We start from the raw sequence: 18368 nt of genomic DNA, 5'->3' as shown, positions 1-18368 counted from the left end.
ATGTTTGAAAAAGTAAATCAACATTTTAATTGTAAACATGGTTACATTGTCTGAACTGTTTTATTCGATTTCCCCGTTTCCTAGGTAAGACAATTATGAGCAACAACTGGTTCTCTTCTGCTTTGCAGGGGATTCTGAACTATAGAACAAATTGTCTTCAATAGAGCGTATAGTCTTTGACTGATGGATGATTGGCTGCGATATACCTAAAGTCATTGACACAATGAGTAAAACAAATTACAAAAAGAGAGAGACTGGAGAGAGAGACAATACCGTCTCAATTTTCAAAATGCACCAACGGTACAGACATAAAAGATTGAGAAGTCATGGGGGGATTTAAAACTATTAACTTCTGGATCCGTGTCTCAGATAATGATCAATTTTCTCCTTCATTTTCCATCTTTTCAAGCGATGAGCATATGGCGCAATACTTTCCGCAAACTAGACTGATGGACTGCCACTGAACTTATCTCACCTAGAAAGAGAGGAAAGTTTTGAGTGTCAATTGTTTTTATTCATGGCGATTCTACATTGACCAATTTTGCTGAAAATGCTGATAATCAGGTTACTTTGTTCAAACAAGGAAAGCGTATAGATAGTAGCCAAAGATTAGTTCTCGGAGAACTACCGGCTGCGGACACTTACTTTTCAGTGTTAATGATGTCGGCAAACAGGACTGCAACAATGAATGGAACTCAAACGTCGAGCTGCTTCAACCATGAAGCTAAAAGAATCGGTATTTCCTTTTATTACTGCCTGATTTTTGTTCTGGCACTGATGGGAAACATTTTCATTGGAATTATAGTCTACAGGACGAGATCCATGCGAAAACCAATCAACTTTTTTATTGTAAACATGGCCATGTCAGATCTGTTGTTTCCCATTGTCTGTTTTCCATACATTGTAGCAGAAATTAACTTCAGCTACTGGTTGTTAGGTGGTCCTCTAGGACAAGCTTTATGTAAGCTACATGACTTCCTCGTATATGTCTCTGCTACCGTGTCGACTCAAAGTCTGGTTCTTATAGCAGTGGATCGATTTGGAGCTGTAGTTTTTCCTCTCCGTTCTCCACTGATCAGTTCAAAGCAGTGCCGGTTCTTTATTCTCACCACTTGGATCATTGCGGTTGCTGCTTATATCCCAAAGGCGATGGCCTTCCAACTTGTTGAGTATCAAGAAGGGCTGGTATGTGTGCCCAAGTGGAATGATGTATTTGTAGAGTCACTGAGTCACCGAAACTACGTATTTTCAATGCTTGTAATATTCTGGTATGTCCCTTTGGTTTTGATTGCCATACTTTACATGACCGTTGTTATTAAACTAAAATCTCAGAATATTCCGGGCGAGGGATCGGCCAATGGAAGAGAACAACAGTCGCGCAGACAGAAAAATGTGCTGAAGATGTCAATTGCCATCGTGGTAACGTTCATAATATGCTGGCTGCCCGGTACTATCCGGTGGTTCCTTGTCTCTTACCAACCAGACAGCACTATGACGGCATCTTGCGGCTTTCAATATTTCGCACTTATTGCCTCTTGTCTGGCTCATTTTAACAGTGCTATAAACCCTTGCATCTCTTTTATTTTCAGTGGAAACTATCGCCAAGGTCTTAAAAATCTCTCGAGGTGCTGCTTTGTATGCCCCAGAGCCAACCAAGTTGCAAAGTATTAAGGTTCACTTGCAAGTTTAAGTGAAAAAGATTAAGATGTCAATAACCACAATAGAGGGATCGGCAATGGATCATTTGTGGCCCCAGTTTAAAATTTTGAAATAATGCTTAGTCTACGCCCCCCAAAAATGCTCACAGGTTTAAAGTGTGTAACATTGATAGCAGGTAAACCAGAATCCAATCTTGTAAACTACATTTGGCCCGTTGAAAATTTGAGTAAAAAGTTATTAATTAGATCTAGTTAAAATGAGTTTAAATATTATGTGGCATAAGTCAAAATATCTTAGATAGAAAATAAAGTCTTGTTTGTTGGAAATCATCTTCATGGTCTCAAAATATTCTTTTGAAGTGCTGTTTTAGAGCTAATTCTAATAAATTGATAAAGAGTTCTCAACAAATTTGCTCCATAATTATGCACAACTTTCAGTCTTTCGGTCCGAGAAGTTGGACATTTATTTGTTGTTTGGGTGGGGAAACTTCTTGATGTCATTTCAGTGGAAATTTCTCAGGCCATTTGGTCCACAACTAGTTCCAGTAAAAACCTTACATCCAAGGATCTGCGTGCAGATGTCGATATTGATCGTGAATGCTTTCCTTACATCCAGGGGTCCAAAATTCGCTCCTCATACCTGGGAGTTTTCAATTGTATCTCTAAATAGTCGCTGTGTAACAAAGACGATTTAAATAAGAAGTTTTTTATTGAAATTTTACGGTGTTTTATAGAAGGTACTGTTATAAACTTAACTCATTGAGCATGTTTAGGAATAACATAGAATATTACTTCGCTAGTAGGTTAGCTGTATATTCCCTTACTAATGATGTTTTGACCCTAATTTCATAAAAGAGAGTGATTTTAACATGTTGTTTCACCAAAAACTTTTTTAAATGTCTTGTGGTTTTCAAAAAATGAGGGTTGAACGAAATCTGAAAAAATGAATTGTCCTCCTATCAGCAATCATAAAGAACGGCTAGTACAATATTATCGAAGTATGGTTAAAGTCAAAGACATTCATTGTAAAAAGAGGTTACAATGAACTCAAAGGCACATAAGCAATTAAGCAGACTGTCATTTTTTGAGTGATTTAAATCAACCTCTCAAGAAATAGCACTTTAGACAAAATAGCCGCTCAATCCACCTGAATTAATTAACAATGTATGGCACGCGAGGAACACATCTTTTCCTTCCATTATCTGCAACCAGTGAGTTATCTTGTAATAACTAGAAGTTTTGAATACAAATGCGAATAAAATCTTAGGAAGCTTAAGGAATGAAGGAACATTGGAGGAAATTAGGATATCTAGAAATAAAGCAGATAAAATAGAACCACTCTTGACGTCGGCGTATGAAAACAGTTGCCGGCTTTTATTTGCATGTAAAAGTTCGCATTTGCTACAAAGAATATAGTTAACTAAAGGGGGTTACTAAAGAGCACGAAAAAAGAACCTTTAATAGAATTTTATACGCGAATGGTGCCTCGTCATCACCTAGATCTATTTAATCATTTTGGAATTCTAACGCATCATGTTGTAATCTTGCCATAAACATAAACCATAAACTTTAACGTGCAGCCATGTCCTTTGGAGAACACGATGAAAATTTGATGCACTCTCACGTGCACGTAATTGTATGTTATCACACAGTATCTAATCGCGATCAGTATTTAGATTTTGTATCTTTAGTCTCTGGACAGCTCAAAGTTTGTCCTCTTTCATCTACGTTCTGGGGTAGATTCCCAGCTTGTAAACATCTTTTCACATTCAACGCATTTGCTAATGAGTTTTGCATCTATATTCCCTTCATTTGAAATCTCTTTTTGTTAACTTGTCATAAATTTTATTGTAGTATAGTCTTAACAACGACAGTTGAACCAAATATAGAGAGTAATAAAAAAAAAACGAAAACGAAAAGGCAAAACAAAAACCAAAGAAAGACAAAAACGACATCAAAGAAAAAAGTCAAAGTGAGCTTTGAGGAAAGGAAAAAAAAGCCGTTGATCTGCCTCTTGAACAAACCGCAGTTCATGGGCACGTTGCATAAACGATTGATCATACACGTATGCGATTGCAAGACATCGTTCAGGGGGAAACTCAAAAGCGCAAAAATTTACGAAGATTATCGAAGGAGTGAAAACCGTTTCAAATGCATGGAACAATACCAAAAATAAAGTTTGTTCTTCGGACATTTTGAGATTAGATTCAGCTTTTGTATGTGATCACACCGTTTAAGTAATTAAAGGACGTTTTCTTGTTCAGGTTTCACATTTGACGGAATGAAAACGTCTTGAGTGAAAAAACCACCTTACCACGCAACATGCGTCTGGAAGCTTTTGTCGTATTTCAGGGCCAAAGAAGGGAAACTTACCCCCTTTCTAATTGAAATCAAGACTTTTTTCACCCAAGGAACTCATAAATGTCCAATTCCAAGCCCTAGTTTCATAATGTAGTGTGTGAACCCCTTGGACCCCAAGAATTAAAAAGTGAAATTTGTACCCAATTTTGAGCCCAATGACCTGAGAATTTATTTCTTAAAATAAGCACCAGAACAGCACATCAACCCATATATATTTTCGAGACCATACAGATGATTTCCACTGATAATTCACCAGAAACAAGACTTTCTACACAAGCTAGTCGTGAAGTTATACTGCATGATATTTAGACTATTTAGACTAAATCTAGCCCATATTTGATATGAGTGAATAAGTTTTTAAACAACTTTCAAACGTGATAAATGTACTTTACAAAGTTTGGGTCTCTCAAAATAAGGGGGATTTACATTATAGAAAATCTATTTAACCTCCGGTTAACCATTTTCAATGTTCTAGATTTACCTACGAGTATTTTTTAAGATATTTCTATCGTCGTTGATGACTTCCTATTGTTCTTTATCTAAACTTGCAAATGAACCTAAATACTACGCAGCAACTTGGTTGGCTCTGTTGCACGCAGGACAGCACCTAAGGAGTTTTTTTAGACCTTGGCGATAATTTCCACTGAAAATAAAACAGATGCATGGGTTTATAGCACAGTTTGAAATTCTCAGGAGAATTGAAATAACTATGAAATAGTGGAAGCCGCGAGACGCCGTCATATCGCCGTCTGATGGATAGAAGAAAAGGAACCAACAAATAGTGTTGGGCAGCCAGCATACTGCGAATGTTAACACGATGGCGATGGACATCTTCAGTACATTTCTCTCTCTCCTCAAACGTAGTGCTCTTGCATTGGCTGATTTCTCGCCTGGAATCCTCTGGGATTTTAGTTTGAAAAAAACTGTCATGTAAAGTATGGCAATCAAAACCATAGGGGCAAGCCAGAAAACTATAAGCATTGGTACTGCGTAGTTTCGGAAAGTCGGAGTCCCCAAATGCGTCGTTCCATTTGTGCTCACATGACAGCCCTTCTTGATTCTCAACAAGTTTAAAGCTCAGCAGGTCTGGGATATGAACAGCGGCACCAATGATCCAAGTGGCGAGTGTGAAGAACCAGCACTGCTTTGAACTGATGAGTGAGGAACGGAGGGGAAAAAATACTGCTCCAAATCGATCCACTGCAATTAAAACCAGGCTCTGAATCGACACAAGACAAGAAGTATTTGGCAAAAAGAATACTAGCTTACACAAGGCTTGTCCAAGGGGACCACTCGTCAACCAGCCGAAGTTAATCTTCGTTACAAAGTACGGAAAATGGAAAATCGGTAATATCAGATCTGACATGGCCATGTTTGCGATGAAAAAGTTGCTTGGGTTTTGCATGGATTTCGTCCTGCAGACAATAATTCCGATGATGATATTCCTGATCAGTGATACAACGAAAATCAGGCTATGATAGAAGGTCAGTCCAATTCTTGTTGCTTCATGCATACGGTTGAAGAAGCTTAATGCTTGTGTTCCATTCATTTGAGCAGTCAAGATTGCCGACATCCTCATCTGACTGAAACTGAAGTCAGTGTCTACAGCTGGTAGTGTTCTACTTTTGGCGGCTGTTCTTAAACTTTCATTTCATAAAACAAACCTGATTATTAACATTTTTAATACAATTTCTCGAGGCAGAATCGTCATGAGTAAATTGTGATTGACACTCAAAGCTTCCTCTTGTCATAGCTGAGATAAGTTCAGTTGCAGTTTATTCTCGTTTGAGCGAACTATTTAGTTCCATTCTATTTCCTTCACTCAAACGCAAATCCACCAGTCGTTTTAAGTCATAAAATTCTCCTAAAATGCAAATAATTCAATAAAACTTACTCATTTTATTGCTCCCAGCAAAAGTCTTTTGTCCCTATCTTAACATAAGAAAACATCTGGTTTTGTTTAAAGAATGACATATTGTTTCTCTGTTAAGCCTGGAACATTCTGAAAAACTATTTTTCACAGTGCTTTTGAAGACGTTTTATGTCGCTATTTAAGTTAATCAAAAATCGGGGAAAATTTGTTATCGAGCTGTTGTTACGGTCGCTCTTTTTTCTTGGAAATAACCAATACATGCATAAACATTTCAAACAAAATAACGTGCCAAGTAGAATGAGAATAACCATTTTCAAATATTATTTTTTTTCAACAACAACTGGGAATCAACGATATGAACTAACGAACTCAAATACAACACATCATTCGTTTTTTTGTTGGTCGCAAAACATGTGCAACAATCGTATCTTCTCGTGATCCGCGAAATCTCATGTTAATTCTAAAAGTCTTTGAGCAGCTAGTTATCTCTTCAAATGTCTTCCATCTATATTCTGGTTGGCCTTCTGGAGTAGATTTACAGCTTATAAACATCTTTTTTCATTTCATACATCTACTGTTGCGTTTCTCATCGAAAGTTTCTTCATAGGACATCTATTTTCGTTGATTTCTCTTTCATAAATTTTATTGTTGTATAGTATTACTTATGGCAATCAGAGAGTGATTAAAAAACAGAAAAAGCAAAAACAAATTACAAAACAAATAAACCGAGACAAGAAAAAGTTTACAAAATCATGAGAGGAAATATGCCAAAGAGAGAGATGAGTAAAGGAAAAAAAGATTGTCGATTCCTAAAACCAGCCTCTCGAACGAACCATTTCATTGGCACCGTGTATAAATGTTCAAAATGTATGCCGTCTGTTCGGCCTCGTTCGGCGCCCAGCAAATCTTCGAATATGTCTTTCAGCAAGGAGAGGAGGATTCTAGAAGAAGGGAGATTCTAGGAGGATCGCATGTCGTCGCCAATAGTGTATGAAGTGGAGACTATGGAAAATTGACTACCAATGAGGGGAATCATAAGATTACTGAGCCTTATGGGGGGCTTATGGGGGGATAAGGAAAATTTTATCGAGACACAAACAAAAGTCTCCGAACCCCTCCCCGCTCCTCCGTAAAGTAATGCAACAATAAGGGTAGGGTGGGTAAGACTAAACAATGGATCAGAGATAGCTTAAGTAAGCTGGTACTAAAGTTCCCACTTTGTAATCCTTTACACCCTAACATCAGTATGCATATTCTCCTTACTGTTCTTCATCCATTTCCCGAGGTTATCATTGGGAGAATTTGTTTAACAATCAAGAACTTTAGTTGGTGATCATTTTCTTCATTCTCGTGACCTTAATAAGTGGCTCAGGAAAAATTAGATGCGTGTCACTCTTACTGGTCAAGGAGCTAAGAAAGAACTGTTTTCCTTTCCTTTTCAATCTTTATTTCCTTTCTAAAGACAATAATGGAATATCAATAACAAGACTTGCAACTTAAAGGGAAGATGACCCTATGCACTGTACATATGCAAGTCTTCTTTTCAAGTATTTTTGCAATAGTCACAGAACTACCATACCGATAATAGTTCTATTTGTTTCTCTTTAAATGCGACTCCCGTGGCTGAGTAACGATATCATGGTGTACTGCAATTTACAACTTATTGAAGAAATTCTGCCGCCTACTTGGTCAAGAGTTATTATCGATAAGGTACCAACAATTTAAATGACGCCATAAAACGATGTACTCTCGAGAGTACTTAATATAAATCTATTGAATCAGTTGTAGCTATAATTTCTTAAAATGAAATTTTCATTTCCCATGGTAACTTTTTGTAAGTTGCAAATTAAAAAGTTCTGCAAATAAATCTTCAGTGTCTCGGAGAAACACGGAAACAGTCGGGTCACGATTACACGACAGCTTTATAAGCCCTGGGAGAAGCTGAATAACAGCTAAGAAGATTTGTTAGGGCCTGACGATAATTTGCATTGGAAATAAAACAGATACAAGGGTTTATGGCACAGTTTGATATTGCTAAAAAATAGGCAATAAGTTGGAAATATTGGAAACTACAAGACAATCTGACGCCATCTAGGCGCCAAATGACAGAGAAAGGCAGCCAACAGATTGCGAAAACAAACACTATTACAATAAACATTCTCAGAGCATTTCGATGTCTCCTCAAACCTTGTCTCCTTGCGTTGAAAGAATAGTCCCTCGGAACCTTCCGAGATTTGATTCTTAATGCAATTAAAAAGTAAAGTACAGCAATGAGGATTAGAGGAATGAATAAAAATACTATGTGTTTCGCGAGGATGTAATCTTGGTAGGAAAAGGACTCTCCAAATGCATCGTTCCACAGCACGTAACACTGCAGCTCTCCTTGATACTCGACGACTTTTAAGGCGAACAGATTTGGGCATTGAACAGCTACAGCGATGATCCAAGTGGTAAGAATATAGAACCGGCACTTCTTTGAGCTGATGAGTGGGGCACGGAGGGGAACAACCACACCTCCAAATCGATCCACTGCAATCAGTACCAGGCTTTGAATTGACACTACCGCGGAGGCATCCACTGAGAAGTGAACCAACTTACACAAAGACTGGCCGAAAGGACCATCTCCCCCTTTCCATGATTTGGTGTATAATCCTACCAACTTCATCGGAAATAGGAAAATCGGAATGAGCAGATCTGACACGGCCATGTTTGCGATAAAGAAGTTGACGGGCTTTCTCAGGGATTTCGTCCTGTAGATAATTACTCCGATCAAGGTATTTCCAACCAGCGAAACTAAAAAAAGCAGACAAAAAGCAAAAGTCTTTCCTTTTTTAACAACTGAAGGATCGAGGCAGTTCGTTGCTTGCGTTCCATTCATCGTGGTGGTCACGTTAGCCAACATTTTTGGAACTGAGAGATAAGTTTTTCTTCAACAGCCAGCACTTCGGCTCTGACTCTTGAGACTTGCTATACTTTTATAAAAAAAAAAAACACACCCTATTATTAACATATATATTAAAATCATTCTATTAAAAATCACCATGAATTATAAGGAAAGAAAATTACTGCCAATTGGTACTAAAAAACCTTCTCCCGACTACAGCTGAGATAGGTTTTAGTTTCAAGCAACCGTTGTTTGGAAAAACTATTGTTTCTCAAGCCGTGAGCATGCTCGATGACATGAAAAATTTAGGAGACTATCGATAGCTAAGTTATGGAGTGGACGCGCATCGAGAAAATAATTTATTCCCGTCACGAAAACTTTAATCTTTACATTTTCATGTCCATCGTTTAAATTTGCGATGACTCAATTTCTGGATTTTTCTTTCATAATTCTATGATTTACAAGTCAATAAATTCAATTTTTTTAATCATTTCCAGTCATTTCTTTTTGTGTGATTGTGTCTTTTGGGGTCTTAATGCAAAATTTTGTGCTATTACCGCATTGAAGAGGGTCTAAATGAGATAATGGCTTTTACAGCTGATGGTTTAAAGTTTGACCATTTTATGGCTTCAGGTCAATTTGTTTTCGTTTATACGTGTAAAAAAAAAATTGTTACAGAAAACTCTTTTTACGACTAAAGGGCCAGGTTTGTCAATTTTTACGCCTAACGGCTAAATTTGTTGCCATTTTACGGCTAACGACTAACCCCATCATATTTAAACTTTCAATAAAGTCGCAAAAATTCATGACATCTTTGGAATAAATCCACTCTATCGTAAAAAACTCTCAGGATGACGGTGAAAAAAGTGTAGAGGAGCAGCTGTTGTTTCCTTTCACCCGCTAGTGAGTAATATTCGAACAATAAGAGAGGTGAGTTCTAGTAAAAAAAATAAAAAAGAATCCAAATGCAAAAATAGAAGAAAATCTAAAGAGTGATTTTAGGATTGAATTTGAGAGCCTTAATATCTAAAAATTAGCGCAACCACATCATTCGATCACCATTTCATGTGCCGTTAGCGAATAGATATCTCTGTCGTTCCTTACCTTATAGCCTTGATTGATAACTGTTGTAATAACGGATTTCCAAAACAAGTTTTTAAATATTAGAATACAGTTAAGGCTCGACCATCATATGAACCTCGCTAGGCTGCAAATTCGGCCGGTCCTTCGGGTGAAAGCAAGATTAATTGAAATTCCATACCAGTTTGCAAACACTGAAATCCACATTACTTATACCAGACTTCGGCTTTGACTTGAAATGTCTTTTGATTATAACTGCTTGCGATATAAATTTCATTAGTCTGAACGCAATTAACCAGTTTTCTTAAGTAGTATACCGCAGTTCTCAAAACAAAGTCGCGGAAAAAAATATTGTAACATCCTACCGCGAACAAAAAGTTATTATTTGTTTTTAGCATAACTCTTCTGGGTAGGCCCGAACAATTAAAGGATATCAATTCAATAAGCTTTGACCAATGATTGTATAGTTGAGGCTTATGTAAGAAAACAGCTTGCTTTGTTTAAAGTATGACATGCCGCTTCTCAGTAGTGTGTTATTATTCGTTAAGATGTGTTTAACACAGCAGTTCTGAAGGCTATCAAGGTCGCCAAATGAATAATCTTACGCCATGAACATAAAAGATTCAAAGACCAGTTGTGATTATTGCCTCGATGATGCCAAAACAATGAATGAATGTTATTGTTTTGAGTCTGAGTCTGCATAACCTCTCAAGGCACGAGTTAGGTTGGAAGAATTAGAGAAAGTTGTACAAACCCGAGACGCCGCTCAGGGTTTGCATAAATTTCTAGAATTCTCCCAACCCCGCGGGTGTTTAGAAAGATTATGTAAACATGAAAAGAGTCCTGTATTACTTTTCTGAAATATTTCTAAAATTATTCGTCAAATTAAGACACGAAGTGTCAAGTGCAACACTGTTTACACACTCTCATCTAAATTCACCTATCGACTAATGAGAGTGCGTGCGCTATCTTAGATATTTTATAGATACAGTACCACCTCGAAAAAGCGCCCACGCTCTATAGCCAATAAGCGCCTTTATTCTCCAGAATAAGCACCAATCCCTGAGCCATAAGGTCACAAACAACCGCCCCCCTCGAATAAGTACCCCCCGCAATCTCCCTTACTTTCTTAAATGAGTAAGGATAGAAGGAAAACCTGTTTCTATTGTCGCTTAATTTACATTTTCTCCATTGAACTAAGTGTCTACATAGATAATTTGTTATAGAAAACGTAGGAGCTTTTGTTATCCTCTTACAGATATCATGGCGCCAAAATATAGTTAAAGTTTGTCGAAAGGAAAACTTAATGAGCGCCCCCTCGATTAAGCGTCCTCCTTCCAATTAAGCACTCCTCCTCAGTGTTGGGCGAAATTTTAAACAAACGCACGGTTGCTTATTCGAGAAAATACGGTAGTTGCAGCAACCTTGAGGGTGCGCATGAAATGAATATACAGTTGCTCAAAAGGATAAATTGAAACTGGGTTTACGATCACACGACTGAATCAAAGATAGCGAGATCGGAAGTTACTTCTGTTCTTTCTTACAATGTAAACAATATTTTTTCGGTAATTCAAGGATATTATTATTCAAACTCAAATACACTATACAACTCACCTTTTTTTTATTGCAAAACTTGAGGACAAGCGGTGGATATACCAAATATTGTGAAATTCAACGTATGCTAGTTTCCATTTGGACTTTAAGACCCTAATTTTTTACAAGACAACGAGTTTCTCATCTTTGATCTAGTTTATGGAACAGATCAAGAGCTTGTGTACATCCTTTAGTGTGTTATGCATTTTGTGCGCGAATTCTTTGGTGAAATGTTTTTCATCTAGTTTCGTTTACTTTTTTACTGTCTTGCTTAAATTCTGCCCCAATTATTTTTCAGTTGACACTTTTCAAATGAAACGTGCTTCAGTTTTTACATGCCAAACTAGATCAATGAAAGTTTAATTTTTCATGTAAAATGAAGTTTAATTTTTCAGCTGTTTCAAAGCATTTATTGACCAGTGCCAGGATCACATGAAACGAACGTCGTGGCCCAGCGCCCGCTCAGCCCATGCGCGATGGCACGAGCAGTCTCGAAAGTGGCCTGAGCGTGGGGGGGGGAAGGGGAGAGACGGGCTGCGAGAAGAGGCAAGTAAGGAGGGAGGATGAAGGAAGAGAGGAATAACTGCAGAGGATTCAAATCAAAAAGTGCACTGTTCGCTAAGACGTGATAAATATTTATTTAAGCTTCTGATTCTTCTTCGTCATCAAATTCTTCTTCATCGACCGTGGCGTCTTGGTACTGCTGGTATTCAGACACCAGATCATTCATGTTAGACTCAGCCTGTTAAAATAAAACCATCAAAATAGGCATAATTACTAAGATAACACAAAAGAACGACGAAGAAGACTGAGTCAGAGCTCTGACGCGGGACCAACGCTCGAACGTCAGCTTTGAAACTCTTAAGGGTGGCCAATTTACGTTATCAACTCAGTTGATAAGACCCAATTACCGTGATATCACCCATGCTGCAAACTGATTAGCTGCGCTACTCGCTATCTATACCGTGATAAATAATGAGTAATGGCAGCAGCCGTACTGGTCTGTCTTGCTGCTAAATTTTCAGAGAACTGGCAAATGTATATCATGCACTTAGATTATGTTATTTGATTCGCGTTTCACCCTCATCAACTATCTCGCGATAGGAATCTTGAGTTCATAAATTTGTAGTTAAACAGAGACCTGAAAGCACTGAATTAATTTCTTTTTCTCACCTCAGTAAATTCCATCTCATCCATTCCCTCCCCGGTATACCAGTGTAGAAATGCTTTGCGTCTAAACATGGCGGTAAACTGCTCGCTAATTCTTTTGAACAGTTCTTGAATGCTTGTGCTGTTACCAATGAAGGTCGCTGACATTTTAAGCCCGCGAGGAGGTATGTCGCATGCAGCAGTCTTCACGTTGTTTGGAATCCATTCCACAAAGTAGGTGCTGGAATTGAGATAATATGACATGAGCAGTTCATAACTAATGGATAAGAATATTTGAATTTTTTTAAAATTTTTATTTACTAAATTCGCCCGGAGGCAGGGGGACATACAATAGAACCCTAGGTCCTCCGCTGGGTAAGCCCACCACCTAACCATTCCCCTAAAAGGTTGACAACCCATTCCTTGGAACCCTAATAAAAATAATAATGAAAAAAAAATGAGTAAAATGAGATCCAGGGGTTTTTTGGAATGTTGTTCTTTGGTATTCTATGTTAGGTGTCCTCTATCATTTTGAGAAGCTTAATAGGGCCCTCACTGTGCTGGATGTGGCTAATATCTTCTTGGAGAGTTTTCTTATTCCCTTTACGCGCTGACGACAAATATTTAACATATCCCTTCATTACCTGTTCTTGTTCTGAACATTTAGCATCTGCTCGTCAACCTCCTTCATGGACATCTTCCCACGGAACATGGCAGCCACAGTGAGGTACCTTCCATGACGCGGATCACAAGCAGCCATCATGTTCTTGTTGTCGAACATCTGGTGAGTTAACTCGGACACAGTCAGTGCGCGGTATTGCTGATTGTCCCGGCTGGTCAGTGGTGCAAAGCCTGGGATGAAAAAATGCAGGCGAGGGAATGGGACCATGTTCACTGCCAACTTCCTCAGATCGGCATTGAGCTAAGATGTAAACAAATAAAAAAAACATTTTCGGTTATAAGCGATTTGGGAATTTTCAGGATCTCTGTTATTTTTCTGGCTCGGGCTCAAGATTAATGTTCGATCATGTAGCGCGATTGTCCACGAGAAGGTGGCTGTAATTTGCTTTTCTACAGCCCGAGCAGAAATCATCATTATCAAAAGAAAGCTGAAATTTGTTAAGATTAAAATCTGATTCGAGAAAATTATTGTCAATAGCTGCAAGACTCAAGAAACGATGTCAGCTGTGATTGGTCAGTTTCGATGTATTGGTAGAGTTTTTGATCGTTCTGTGTAGGAATTAGGTAACTTAAATGTCGTGGCTGTAAGCTTTTTCATTTATGGAAAGCCGGTTGCAAAATTGTAGCGATCTATGTCTGAGTGCTGACATTTTCTACGTTTACAAGTTTATCCTTTCGTGCTCATTTGTACCTTCTTGTATTCAAATTTGTTGCAATGGGCTACTGTGTTTAATCTGATTTTCATGCTAAGAAAAGCTGTTTATTCCCCTTTGTAGCAAACATTTTGAACGTAAAAGTAACAGTTGAACATGCGGTGTTGTATTCCTCTTGAGAAGATTTCTTAAAGAAGTTTTGTCAGTGGCGTTTCGGCAACGTGGTACAGTGCTACCGTGATCCCTTTAGTAGCTCTGTTCGGAAACAAAAGATTACAAGCGGCTGTGAAGTCCTCTTACCTGTCCAGGAAAGCGTAAACAAGTTGTCACCCCACTCATTGTAGCGGACACCAAATGATTCAAATCCCCGTAGGTGGGTGTGGTTAGCTTGAGCGTTCGGAAGCAGATTTCGTAGAGAGCCTCGTTATCAATACAGAATGTCTCATCTGTGTTCTCGACCAGCTGATGAACAGACAGGGTGGCATTGTACGGTTCCACGACAGTGTCCGATACCTGAAATTCGTCCAAGTTTGAATTAGAACCGAATAAAAAAAAACAAACCGGATGTTCAAAGAGTTGTACGCTCCAAAAATGTGCCACGAATAACCTCGAAAATAATTTTAGCCACAGTTCTGGTGTGTCACAATTTCCCAAAACTCTGCCCAGGAGGATGAAAGAATTTAATTTGATTTGATTGCATTTAATGGGGAGTTTTCGGCTTTGAATTAATTTCGGTAAGAATTTAGCCTTTCCAGCATCCATATATACATACAGGAATTAAGGTAGGTCCTACACCAGCCTCTCGGTGGATTTTAGAACAAATAAGGTCGCTAAATTATCAGAAACAAGTAATATTCTTGAGACATCTACCCCATGACCTTTCTCATAGTAACCACAAGTCCACCTGTTTTTCTTCGCTCACTCAAAGATAGGAACAAGTTGCGCAAGATTTGGAGCTAGTGAAAACTCGAAGAGCAACGGGGTTTATTCTGTACTGTTATTTCTTTAAATTAATTCCACCAAGACGAGAAATGAGTATAAAGAGAAACCAAATAATTTTTTGATGATGTACAAGTGCCCCACTTTGTATCATACAGTACCACCTTGATTAAAAAGTTCAAAGTTGAGTGTCCCCCTATTGTACATTCAGTTTGCGCTAAATTACCTTTGGCGACGGCACTACACTAAATGACGTCATAATTCGATCGGGATATTCCTCCCGAATTTTCGAAATGAGCAAAGTGCCCATGCCAGCCCCAGTACCACCCCCGAGGGAATGCGTCAGTTGGAAGCCTTGAACGCAGTCACAGCCTTCTGTTTCGCGGCGAACAACGTCTAGCACCGAGTCCACCAGCTCTGCACCTTCTGTGTAATGACCTTTGGCCCAGTTGTTACCCGCTCCACTTTGACCTGACAGGAAAGGGAAACAAATAAATTCAGGGATTAAGGAGCGGTCATGATGTATCGCCTTGAAGAGGGGGGATCTTGGTTGACGATCCAATTGGCAGTTAAATTTCTATATAGTTCCCCTTTATACTTTGCTGGTGAAGACTGATCCCCCCCACTCCCCCTGAAAACCATGCGACCCTTGCCCCCCACACCCAAACCCTCCACAATGATTGGTTTCTTAGAAGGAGAGGAAGAAAATAAATGGATGTTTATGATAATGATTCATAACCGGTTTTTTTTACTATTATTTTTCTTAATTCAAAATTTATTTTAAAAGATTAATTAGAAGAACTAATTAAAAGATTTGTTTCAGATGTTTACGATTGTGTGAATTATTAAATATTTTTCGAAGACTACTGGAAAAAAGAGCAAATTTAAACTGTTATTATCAAAACATTCTCATGTTGAAATATATCTTATTTTGAAATAAAAATACAAGAATAACTAATGCTAAATAAAAAATTAGAACATCTGAATTTTTAATTCTATTTTAACGTGGAGAAAAACCGAAAAAAATTGTAAACATGTGGGTTTGATTACTCACATATTCCTTGGCGTGAAAGCCAACAGTATCTCGTAAATCTTTTGAAAGTAATCTTTTTCAAAGCGATTCTTTGTTTTCTGGCATAGCCGATATTTTGAGTTCTTATGATGGTAAATATTTTATCACCACGAACATCTGGTTTTGAAGTATGAAATATTGATTTTAGCATGTAAATTGCTGCAGTCCAATTACTGACATTACTCAAAGGACACGTAGCGAATATATTTTTTAAAAAGCAACTGTTCTTACCAAAAACGAAGTTGTCTGGTCTAAAAAGTTGTCCAAATGCTCCGGCTTTCACAGAGTCCATTGTACCGGGCTCCAAATCGACAAGCACTGCTCGCGGCACATATTTTCCACCTAATAAAAAAAAAAAAAAAATAAAATAGATAAAAAAAAATAATGATTGAAAAAATGTGCATGGACATTCGGTGAAAATTGGTTTTAATTTACATTAGAAATATTAGATTTAATTGCAAAGAACACATTTGAGTCATTCTCGAATGCTATAAAGTAAAAACAATACTACATTGTACGAAGTAAATTCATTTTTAATTGAGTTACCTGTAGCTTCGTTGTAGTAAACATTCACCCTTTCCAGTTGGCTGTCGCTGTCTCCGTTATACGCTCCACAGGCGTCAATTCCGTGTTCATCAGAAATCACTTCCCAGAACTGATAATTAAAACTTGTTAGTGACATAAGCGTTAGCTTTTCATCCTATTCTATAAGAGTGAAATTTTTTCTTGTGACCACTTCAAATAGGCCGTTGAATTCTCCTCGTACAGCTTTCAAGGACCTCGTGGCGAAATTGTTTGAAATGAAACCACGACAAAAGTCTTCATCAGTTCTCCGAAAACTTGTACTCATGGATTTACATTTCATCTTCGAAGAAATTCTTACTTTTGATGCGATTATGTATTTCTCGAAAGTGAGCGAAGAGTCGCTTTTGTCTGGAATAATTTTTAAAGGATATTCTTAAGTCTTAAAAGCCGCAGTGTAGTATAAGAAAATTATTGATAGCTCTCAAACGACGGTTTGCAAACGAGTTTTTCGATTTGAGCAAATTCCTCTCCTATGTATGCCAATCTGGCAGTCTTCATTCTTTAATCAAAGATGTTCACTTCAGTTCGTTTTAAAGACAACGTGTCATGGGATATTTTAGCAAAATCTGCAATTGAATTGAATTTTAAGTGCCATCTCCTAAAATATGACGTACCTTTGCACCAATTTGATTTCCACATTGACCGGCCTGTAAATGCACGATTTCCCTCATGGTAAAAATTGCTGAACAGCTCTAGTGTGAGACAACAAGTGTTCAACTGTGTTTGATTTCTCAAAGGGTGTGGCAGCATCAATATTTGATTCCCACAAAAGAGCTTCGTTTTTTTCTTTCTTAGTTAAGTATTAATCAATTCCCCATATGGTAAAAGCACTCTTTTCATTGGCGAGTTCGACAACTGCGGGCAATCGAACAAAATGATCCATTCATCGACAGCTGGCTTGAATGAATGAATTATTCCTTTTTTACTAATTAGATTAAAAGGACAAATGTTTGCATATTAAGATTTTATGGGTTAAAAAACTTAGTTCATGGCGGTTTATCAAACACTGGTGAATGAGTTTTTGGCTTCTCAATTCACAGCCAGAAAATTTGCTATCAAAGTTTCTCTGTAATAAATTAAGATTGAAAATTAAACACCATCAAAATCAAATTTCTCCAACGTTACTACAAAATATATCGCCACGGAAAAAAAGGAGTGTTTTGATTTCTCAGTTTGTAATGAAACGGGTATGACGCTTGTTAGGAGATATACAAAATTTGTAGATAGAATTTTCCTCAGTTTATCGAAATTTAAATAACATAAATTGGTGGAGCGTTGTTGGAAAGGCTTGAGAGGCTCGAGTTCATAACCAGATGCTACATGAAAATTACGTAAAGCTTTGCAAATGAACCCGGCTTTACCTAACGGTTTTTTTTTGTGCATTACACAGGTACTTTCGTACGCTCGGCAGCTTAAATCTCGCACGGTTTTCCGCTCGTAAGAGCAATACTTATAAATCTTTGCTACGACCACCTTCTGCATCGACTCATAGCTCCGTGCTTGGCCTGCTTCAAAATTTCCTTTCCACTTGCGGTCCCCTCTTTCAAGTGTCTACCCATTGATGAAAAAAAGTGCAAAGCAACCCGATTTCCGATATGTGATGTTTAGCAATTAAAACTCACAGCAGTTTCAATAAAAGCTAGTGATCAGCAGTCTACCGTTGCCTACGGAACCCCTTAAAGTGTGTTGAGCCTACGAGCGCTCTCGCGTTTGGGTTTCGCCTCTCCGAGCACAGACGCCTAGATAACTGGACAAAAGCATTGAAAACCCTGCCTTGCATGCAGAAGAGAGTGTTCCGCTGCTGCTCGAAATCTCTTCCTAGGCAATAAACTTATTCCCT

At 38.0% G+C, this 18368-nt stretch overlaps 3 protein-coding genes and 1 pseudogene across 4 annotated transcripts; 1 reads left to right on the top strand and 3 right to left on the bottom strand.

The window, feature by feature from the left end:
• Positions 1 to 657: 657 nt before the first annotated feature.
• LOC131768726 (neuropeptide Y receptor type 1-like) lies at positions 658 to 1671 on the top strand. Its single transcript, XM_059084455.2, has one exon. It carries the CDS (start codon positions 658 to 660, stop codon positions 1669 to 1671), a length of 1014 nt encoding a protein of 337 aa, XP_058940438.2.
• A 2912-nt stretch (positions 1672 to 4583) lies between these two features.
• On the bottom strand, positions 4584 to 5468 carry LOC131768727 (substance-K receptor-like; annotated as a pseudogene).
• A 2333-nt stretch (positions 5469 to 7801) lies between these two features.
• On the bottom strand, positions 7802 to 8853 carry LOC131768728 (QRFP-like peptide receptor). Its single transcript, XM_059084456.2, has one exon. The coding sequence runs from the start codon at positions 8792 to 8794 to the stop codon at positions 7802 to 7804; it is 993 nt and encodes a 330-aa protein (XP_058940439.2). The 5' UTR covers positions 8795 to 8853.
• Positions 8854 to 12063: 3210 nt separating this feature from the next.
• Positions 12064 to 17302, bottom strand: LOC131768702 (tubulin beta chain). Of its 2 annotated transcripts, none has more exons than XM_059084429.2 (8): positions 17143 to 17302; positions 16490 to 16598; positions 16175 to 16285; positions 15098 to 15342; positions 14233 to 14445; positions 13243 to 13520; positions 12623 to 12839; positions 12064 to 12191 (listed from the first exon to the last, which is right to left on the bottom strand). In XM_059084429.2, exons 1-8 carry the CDS (start codon positions 17197 to 17199, stop codon positions 12090 to 12092), a joined length of 1332 nt encoding a protein of 443 aa, XP_058940412.1. In that variant the 5' UTR covers positions 17200 to 17302; the 3' UTR covers positions 12064 to 12089. The 2 variants fall into 2 exon arrangements, with proteins under 2 accessions (XP_058940412.1, XP_058940413.1); XM_059084430.2 differs by having other exon boundaries at positions 16490 to 16611; positions 17143 to 17252.
• Positions 17303 to 18368: the final 1066 nt, after the last annotated feature.

Source organism: Pocillopora verrucosa, chromosome 10 (assembly GCF_036669915.1).
Source record: "Pocillopora verrucosa isolate sample1 chromosome 10, ASM3666991v2, whole genome shotgun sequence".
NCBI classification, from domain to species: Eukaryota; Metazoa; Cnidaria; class Anthozoa; order Scleractinia; family Pocilloporidae; genus Pocillopora; species Pocillopora verrucosa.
The sequence above is the reverse complement of the archived record's forward strand: the minus strand, read 5'-3'. Positions and strand labels throughout refer to the sequence as shown.

Coding starts and splice junctions, on each gene's coding strand:
- LOC131768728 (XM_059084456.2), bottom strand. CDS start 8,794: ATGTTGGCTAACGTGACCACCACGATGAATGGAACGCAAGCAACGAAC.
- LOC131768726 (XM_059084455.2), top strand. CDS start 658: ATGATGTCGGCAAACAGGACTGCAACAATGAATGGAACTCAAACGTCG.
- LOC131768702 (XM_059084429.2), bottom strand. CDS start 17,199: ATGAGGGAAATCGTGCATTTACAGGCCGGTCAATGTGGAAATCAAATT. Junction 16,286..16,489: donor TTACTACAACGAAGCTACAG/GTAACTCAATTA, acceptor TTTTTTTATTAG/GTGGAAAATATGTGCCGCGA. Junction 13,521..14,232: donor GTTTACGCTTTCCTGGACAG/GTAAGAGGACTT, acceptor TTTACATCTTAG/CTCAATGCCGATCTGAGGAA.